This window comes from Leucoraja erinacea, chromosome 30 (assembly GCF_028641065.1).
Source record: "Leucoraja erinacea ecotype New England chromosome 30, Leri_hhj_1, whole genome shotgun sequence".
Taxonomy (NCBI): domain Eukaryota; kingdom Metazoa; phylum Chordata; class Chondrichthyes; order Rajiformes; family Rajidae; genus Leucoraja; species Leucoraja erinaceus.
The window spans coordinates 4706385-4715330 of NC_073406.1; the positions used below are offsets into that span (position 1 = coordinate 4706385).

At 49.1% G+C, this 8946-nt stretch overlaps 1 protein-coding gene across 1 annotated transcript; it reads left to right on the forward strand.

Annotated features, from left to right (window-relative positions):
- Nucleotides 1-420: 420 nt before the first annotated feature.
- mrpl20 (mitochondrial ribosomal protein L20) lies at nucleotides 421-6246 on the forward strand. Its single transcript, XM_055659192.1, has 4 exons — nucleotides 421-634; nucleotides 1964-2074; nucleotides 2770-2847; nucleotides 4515-6246. The coding sequence occupies exons 1-4, from the start codon at nucleotides 548-550 to the stop codon at nucleotides 4686-4688; spliced, it is 450 nt and encodes a 149-aa protein (XP_055515167.1). The 5' UTR covers nucleotides 421-547; the 3' UTR covers nucleotides 4689-6246.
- The last annotated feature ends 2700 nt before the right edge of the window (nucleotides 6247-8946 follow it).

The following is an 8946-nucleotide window of genomic DNA, read 5'->3' on the forward strand; positions in this document are numbered from 1 at the left end:
AGACAGCGCCACCACCTGGCCGGAGACAGCGCCACCACGGGGCCGGAGACAGCGCCACCACGGGGCCGGAGACAGCGCCACCACGGGGCCGGAGACAGCGCCACCACGGGGCCGGAGACAGCGCCACCACCGGGGCCACAGCGCCACCACGGGGCCGGAGACAGCGCCACCACGGGGCCGGAGACAGCGCCACCACGGGGCCGGAGACAGCGACAGCGCCACCACGGGGCCGGAGACAGCGCCACCGCTTGGCCGGAGACAGCGCCACCACGGGGCCGGAGACAGCGCCACCGCTTGGCCGGAGACAGCGACAGCGCCACCACGGGGCCGGAGACAGCGCCACCGCTTGGCCGGAGACAGCGCCACCACGGGGCCGGAGACAGCGCCACCACCTGGCTGGAGACAGCGCCACCACGGGGCCGGAGCCAAGGACAGGGACAGGGACAGGGACGGGGACGGGAGCCGCCCAGAGACACCGCCGGACGGGGCTCCCTCACACGCGGGGCCGAGGCCGAGGACTGGGACTGGGGCAGCGCCGCGGCCGCCGATGGTTTTCCTCACGCTCTCCCGCTGGATCCGGAACCGCGGGCCCGACCGTTACTGGCGGGGTCAGGAGGTGCTGCAGCACGCACGGGTAAGGCCGCGGCCTGGGGGTGGGGCCGGGGCCGGGGCCTGGGGGTGGGGTGATGATGGTAACACAGGGGCGGCGGGGTGGGTGGGGGGGGTCGAGAAGCCGCCGTTGCCGCCACCGCCGGGCCCGGCAGACAGAGCCTTCAACTGTGCGGGATAATATGGGGTTTAATAGGTAAATCTCCTGCTCGGATCCCCAGGGACAGCATGAACGCGGTGGGCCGAAGGGTCTGCATGATGCTCACGGTCATGAGTGTGGGGTTGCCATGTAGACCCACAAAGGACAGTGAAATACCGACTTGCTGCAGCTTCACAACCCGTACGCACACACAACACACACACACAACAAACACATGTATATATAACACACATAACACACACATAACACAAACACAACACACACACACACAAATATAACACACACATATATAACACACACGCACACACATACACACACATACACACACACACACAAACACACATACACACACACACATATATAACACACACACACACACACACACACATATAACACACACACACATATAACACACACACACATATAACACACACACACACACGTATAACACACATACATATAACACACACACACATACAATAACACACACACACATTTCACTGTACACTGACAATGACAATTAAAATTGAATCTGAATACAATACGTTCATAGACACAATGCTATTGTAATAAGATAAACCAAGCACTTATTGCAACCAAAGACAGGCCACTGTTCATAGTTGTGCAGTGTTCAAGAGCCTGATTGTGGTGGGGAAGAAGCTGTCCTTGAAAATGGAGGTCACAGTTTTCCAACCTCCTGCTGCACCTTCCCGACGGCAGGAGTGTAGTGAGAGTGTCATCTTTGATGACCCAGAGAGGTGTGGGGCTTTGATGATGCTGGCTTCGAGCCACTCAATGTGATCATGGTTGATCATCCCCAATCAGTACCCCGCTCCTGCTTTCTCCTCATAACCCCTGACTCCGCTATTTTTAAGAGCCCTATCTAGCTCTACCTTGAAAGTATCCAGAGACCCGGCCTCCAACGCCCTCTGAGGCAGAGAATTCCACAGACTCACAACTCTGTGTGTGAAAAAGTGTTTCCTCATCTCCGTTCTAAATGGCTTACCCCTTATTCTTAAACTGTGACCCCTAGTTCTGGACTCCCCCAACATCGGGAGCATGTTTTCTGCCTCTAGCGTGTCCAAACCCATCGTCAGTGGGGAAGTCAGCGCCTACGATGAACTGTGATGAAGGTCGGTCCTCGACCGTCGCTCCGCTCGGCGATTCTCATCTGTTTCTCCTTTGGTTTTGCAGCATTTCCGGGGGCGCAAGAACCGATGCTACAGCCTGGCGCTGCGGGCCGTGCGGCGAGCATTCCTCTACTCCACTAAGGCCAGGAAGCACAAGAAGCGGAACATGAGGACGGTAAGCACTCTGACCACCCAGGGTGGTGAGCAGAGATTATCGGGATGGGAGTGGAACCAGCTGCACTGGCAGTGAGCGGGCGAACCTGTTCAGGAATAGCTACTTCCCCACAGCCATCAGGCTATTAAACCTGGCTCGGACAAAACTCTGAACATTAATAGCCCATTACCTGTTTATTTGCACTTTATCAGTTTATTTATTCATGTGTGTATATATTTATATAATGGTATATGGACACACTGATCTGTTCTGTAGTCATGTCTACTATGTTCTGTTGTGCTGAAGCAAAGCAAGAATTTAATTGTCCTATCAGGGACACATGACAATAAACTCTCTTGAATCTTGAATCTTGAAATCAAAAAGCCGTAACTTACCGTGGAAACATGCAGCAGGTGGGAGACACAAGGGGAGTCAAGAGTGTTTTATTGTCATGTGTCCCAGATAGAACAATGAAATTCTTACTTGCCGTGACACAACAGAATATGTAAACATAGTACACTGTAAAGAATATAATAAACGATTGAGAAAAAAAAAGTTCAGTGTGTATACTATATATACACAAATTTACAAATACACATATATACACAGGAAAAGCAGGTGCTGAAATCTTGAGACAATCACAAAGTACTGGATGGATTCATTTAGTAAGGTAGCTGGGGAGGGAATAAAAAAAAATGATGAATTTTGTTTTTCAGCTGTGGATAAGCAGAATAGCAGCAGCAACCCGTGAACATGGGCTGAAGTATCCGATGCTAATTTGTAATTTGATTAAGGTGAGGACGCAGCGTGTAAATATTTTGCTGGATGGATGGCCTTGGTCAAATGTCAGAGAGCAAGGTGTTTAATGTGTACCTGCTTTATGCAGCTTCTCATGATCTGCCCGTTAGTTTCAGCTGCACCAAAACAGTTGCCTCTGAATCAGAACCTGATGGGCCTGAAGTCTGCTGAGAACATGAATGGGTTCTGAACTCTTGCTTTAATCAGGTTGTGCCAGGGCGAGCATAAAATATCACCGAGACTACAACTGGTGGCGCACGGTGGCACAGCGGTAGAGTTGCTGCCTTACAGCGCCAGAGGCCCGCTGCACCACAGTGGAGATGGGGGGGAAATATTGGCCCTGTAATCCCAGCAAATGCATTGACAATGTGGCTGTTAATAATCTTTCCAGGCAAAGGGACTTGGTTTAGAGATGCAGCATTGCAACAGGTCGTTTGGCCCACTGAGTCCATACCGACCCTCGATCACTCATTCACACTAGTTCTATGTTATCCCACTTTCTCATCCCTACACACTCAGGGAAATTTACCGAGTCCAATTAGGGGCAGCGCAGTGGTAGAGTTGCTGCCTTACAGCGCCAGAGAGCCAGGTTCGATCCTGACTACGGGTGCTGTCCGTACGGAGTTTGCACGTTCGCCCTTTGACCATGTGGGTTTTCTCCGGGTGCTCCGGTTGCCTCTCACATTCCAAAGACGTACAGGTTTGTAGGTTAATTGGCCTCCATAAATTGTCCCTCGTGCATAGAATAGAATTAGTGTGCATGGTGTTTGTCGGTCAGCATGGACTTGGTGGGCCAAAGGGCCTGTATCCATGATGTATCTCTAACCTAAGTTGGAGGACTACACGAACGAGCTCAACAATCAGACTGCTGCTTCACGTGGGTTTGCTGCTTTAGAATGTTGTTGTAAACAAATTGAAGTGAAAAGACATATCTACCAACCGGGGAATAAAGTAATTGATCCGCTGCGGAGACACAAGGCGGCAGATGCTGGAATATTCAGTAACAAACAAAATGCAGGAGGAACTAAGCGGATCAGGCAGCATCTGTGGAGAGAAATAAACAGATGATATTTTGGGTCTGGGCCGCCCTGGTTCTGAGACATCCACAGCTGGGTCACTGCAAGGCATGTGGAGTTTGGCAAAGCTTGGCGCACATTCCACTCTGACAAAGATTGTTAAGGGCTTGGACACACTCGAGGCAGGAAACATGTTCCCGATGTTGGGGGAGTCCAGAACCAGGGGCCACACACAGTTTAAGAATAAGGAGTAAGCCATTTAGAACGGAGACGAGGAAACGCTTTTTCTCACAGAGAGTGGTGAGTCTGTGGAATTCTCTGCCTCAGAGGGCGGTGGAGGCAGGTTCTCTGGATGCTTTCAAGAGAGAGCTAGATAGGGCTCTTAAAAATGGCGGAGTCAGGGGATATGGGGAGAAGGCAGGAACGGGGTACTGATTGGGAATGATCAGCCATGATCACATTGAATGGCGGTGCTGGCTCGAAGGGCCGAATGGCCTACTCCTGCACCTATTGTCTATTGTATGCCGACTCGAGAGCTCGGCCAGCTCTGTGTGGACGGTTATCGCCTGCGACCTGTTGGCAATAGAAATTCTGAAAATGACACAAGCTGTCTTGACGATGAAAGCTTCCATTTTGTATTTTGACAGAGCCAAGTGGAACTAAACCGCAAGGTCCTGGCGGATCTGTCCGTGTACGAGCCGAAGACGTTCAAGTCCCTGGCTGCACTGGCAAAGCGAAGGCGGGAAGAAGGCTTCGGCGATGCGCTGGGCGACGGCGGGGAACCCACGGGGGTGTTTTCACGCATGGTGCACCGTGACTGATGGAATGAACTCTGATAACTACTGTGAATAATGTTCATCTGCCTTGTGACTGACAGTTTTACAAAACAGTCACCACAGATGTTCTACAAATCAGTCCCAAAAATGTCTGGCAATGCTGCGTGCATTTTGACAAAAAATGATTATGTGAATCACACAATGATTGTGTGAAATTCTTCAAGGTTGGTTCAATCAGTAAAATGTGTGGGACCGCAGAGAAACCTTTGGCTGGAGCTCATTTGTGTTTGGTGCCCCCTTCAGTTCGACCATCTCATTTTAACACAGATAAACTTAAAACACAGATAAACCCACGTTATCATAGAGCAGGAGGGATGGTGTGTGTTGTTGCCGATTGTCCGCTCTAACCGAGCAAAGAGAGGTAAAAAAAAGGGCAGCATTCGAAAAACAGGACATAATAAACAGGAAAGGACACTAAATACATAACACTTTAAATGAATAAAACGTGAACATAGTTTAATTGCATGTACTTCAGTCACAGTGCACCCAAGATCAGAATTGTACCCGAGTCTCTGGAACTGAAACAGGGACGCAAGGAAATGCAGATGCTATCTAGCGTAGATATTAAAAGTTTTATGTTTGAGTTTAGTCTATTGTCACAGTGAGTACAGTGAAAAGCTTTTGCTGTGTGTTAACCAAGTCACTTTTATTTCTATAGCACATTTAAAAAACAACTCTCGTTGACCAAAGTGCTTTACATTGGTTGAGGTACTAACGTTATACAACATTGGTTCATAGATTAAGTACATATATAAATACATACATATAGCCCTCCCTCAGAACACGTCAAGAAAGGCTTGAGAGTAAAGATAAGTTTTTAGTCTCGACTTAAAAGAGTCGAAACCAGCCAGCGGAAAGGCAGTACATGATTACAATCGCGTATGAGCATAAGGCCAACTCCCTGTATTTCACATTTTCCATCATGGATTGCTTTGTATTTTGGAAAAGGGAAAAAATACAGTGAAGGAAGCTCACATCATTCTTTACAAATCAGTGGCGTTGTCCTTGCCCATTGCTGCCACCTTGTGGTCACTCTGTCCTCTGCAACCAAAATCCCTTCTAAAGGTCCATGAATACGAGGGTTGACTGGACAAACATAGTAGGAAGGAATTGCAGATAAACACTAAATGCTGGAGTAACTCAGCAGGACAGGCAGCATCTCTGGAGAGAAGGAATGGGTGACGTTTTGGGTTGAGACCCTTGGTACGGTTTTCAACCCGAAAAATTACCCATCTCCTCCATCCAGAGATGCTGCCTGTCCCGCTGAGTTGCTCCAGCATTTTGTATCCATCTTGTACTTAAATATATTTCATTACATTTAAAAGGGAAGATAATTGTCTCCACTCTTATGGAAATAGATCCAATGGGACCTGTAGTTTCTGGCAACATGCCCTATAATACATTACTGACTGAAGGAGAGGCCAGTTTCTATCGTCACCTTGTCTATGTTCTTCTCTATGTTTTGTTCCACTATTGTTTGCAGATTACTAAGCCACACTGTAACTGATTGCTGTCCCAATAAATACTTTGTTTTTTTTCAGTATTTGAGCGATCCTTAGACAGCGTGGTTTAATAATGATGATGTGTTTCCGATGATAGATGTATCTATAATGTATAGATGGTGCACTAACCATTTCCCTGGAGGCTTTTCAAGCTGTTGTGGGAATAGCCAGGGAATAATCTCTGTCGGAGAGCCCAAATCTTTGCCGTCTCAAATCGTTCGTTTTCTGTTATGCTGAGCTTTGCTTCAGCAATAGACAATAGGTGCAGGAGCAGGCCATTTGGCCCATGGAGCCAGCACCGCCATTCAATGTGATCATGGCTGATCATCCCCAATCAGTACCCCGTTCCTGCCTCCTCCCCATATCCCCTGACTCCGCTATTTGTAAGATCCCTATCTAGCTCTCTCGTGAAAGTATCCAGAGAACCGCCCTCTGAGGCAGAGAATTCAGACTGAGAGTCAGGGGAAGGGGAAACGAGAAATATAGTTGGTGATATAGAGAGATATAGAACAAATGAATGAAAGATATGCAAAAAAAAGTGATGATGATGAAGGAAACAGTCCATTTTTGGCCGTGGGCCAGGGGAAAACGGGTTAACGACAATGAAACTCACCAGGACCACAGTGAAACTAGTATGACTAAGGTTGGGGAGGGATGGAGAGAAAGAGAAAGCAAGGTACACAAAAAAGCTGTAGAAACTCAGCGGGTGCAGCAGCATCTATGGAGCGAAGGAAATAGGCAACGGTTCGGGCCGAAACTCAAAGGAAATAGGCAATGTTTCGGGCCGAAACTCAAAGGAAATAGGTAAAGTTTCGGGCCGAAACGTTGCCTATTTCCTTCGCTCCACAGATGCTGCTGCACCCGCTGAGTTTCTCCAGCACTTTTGTCTACCTTCTCTAAAGAAAGTTAGAGAAATCAATTATCATGCCACTGGGTTGTAACATGCCCATGCAAAATCTGAGGTGCTGTTCCTCCAATTTGCATTTGGCCTCACTCTGACAATGGTGGAGGTTCTGGACAGAAAGGTCAGTGTGTGAATGGGAGGGGGAGTTAAAGTGTTTAGCAACATGGAGATCAGGTAGGTCCAGGCGGACTGAGCGAAGGTGTTCAGCGAAATGATCGCCCAGTCTACGTTTGGTCTCACTGCCTGCTGTATAGGGTGATTTCACCAAATGTCAAATGAGCGTAGATCCCCCCTCACGTGACCGAAAATTTTAACTGGAGGACATACGTCAGTTCGGTACATGTTAGTGAATGGGGAAATACGCACTTTCCCACCCGTTAAAAACATGGAAAACGGCCGATTTTTGAGCTGAAAATTTCTGTGCTAGTCGGGGTGACCGTGATTTAAAGATCCAAAATATCGGGAATTATCGCGGTTGCTCGCTGAATTTCATCAAAAGTAAGACATTATTAACTTACTTTTGATGAAATTCAGCGAGCAAACGCGATAATTCCCAATATTTTGGATCTTTAAATCACCACGGCAAATGTCAGCTGTTCACTTCCGCTGTTTTCCACCTTCAGTTCCCTCTTGTAATTACCTTACTTTCTATCTTTTTTTTGGCCTGAAAATTTAGCTCGCCATGCTTCACGGTCACCCCGACTAGCACAGAAAATTTCAGCATAAAAATCGGCCGTTTTCCATGTTTTTAACCGGTGGGAAAGTGCGTGTTTCCCCATTCACTAACATGTACCGAACTGACATATGTCCTCCAGTTAAAATTTTCGGTCACGTGAGGGGGGGATCTACGCTCATTTGACATTTGGTGAAATCACCCTATAAGAGTCCACATCTGCAACAACGGATACAGTAGATGAGGTTGGAGGTGGTGCAAGTGAACCTCGGCCTAACCTGAATGGACTGTCAGGGTCCCTGGACTGAGTCGAGGGAGGAGGTATGGGGACAGGTGTTGTATCTTCTGCAGTTGCAGAGGAAGGTAGCTGGGGAGGGGGTGGTTTGGGTGGGAAGGGATGAGTGAAACAGAGAGTTTTTAAGAAGGAACTGCAGATGCTGGAAAATCGAAGGTCGACAAAAGTGCTGGAGAAACTCAGCGGGTGCAGCAGCATCTATGGAGCGAAGGAAATAGGCAACGTTTCGGACCGAAACCCTTCTGGGTTTCGGCCCGAAACGTTACCTATTTCCTTTGAGTTTCGGCCCGAAACGTTGCCTATTTCCTTTGAGTTTCGGCCCGAAACGTTGCCTATTTCCTTTGAGTTTCGGCCCGAAACGTTGCCTATTTCCTTTGAGTTTCGGCCCGAAACGTTGCCTATTTCCTTTGAGTTTCGGCCCGAAACGTTGACTATTTCTAGTTTCGGCCCGAAACGTTGCCTATTGAGTTTCGGTCCGAAACGTTGCCTATTTCCTTTGAGTTTCGGCCCGAAACGTTGCCTATTTCCTTCGCTCCATAGATGCTGCTGCACCCGCTGAGTTTCTCCAGCTTTTTTGTGTACCCTTCTTCAGATGTTGTGGAAAGACCCTGCATGGAGGCAGCTGCAGGTGTGGGCGCGGCCGGCAGGGGGGGCCGCTGAGCTGCAGGTGTGGGCGCGGCCGGTAGGGGGGGTCGCTGAGCTGCAGGTGTTGGCGCGGCCGGTAGAGGGGGTCACTGAGCTGCAGGTGTGGGCGCGGCCGGTAGGGGGGGTCGCTGAGCTGAGCGGCAGCTGCAGGTGTGGGCGCGGCCGGCAGGGGGGGCCGCTGAGCTGCAGGTGTTGGCGCGGCCGGCAGGGGGGGTTTGAGCACT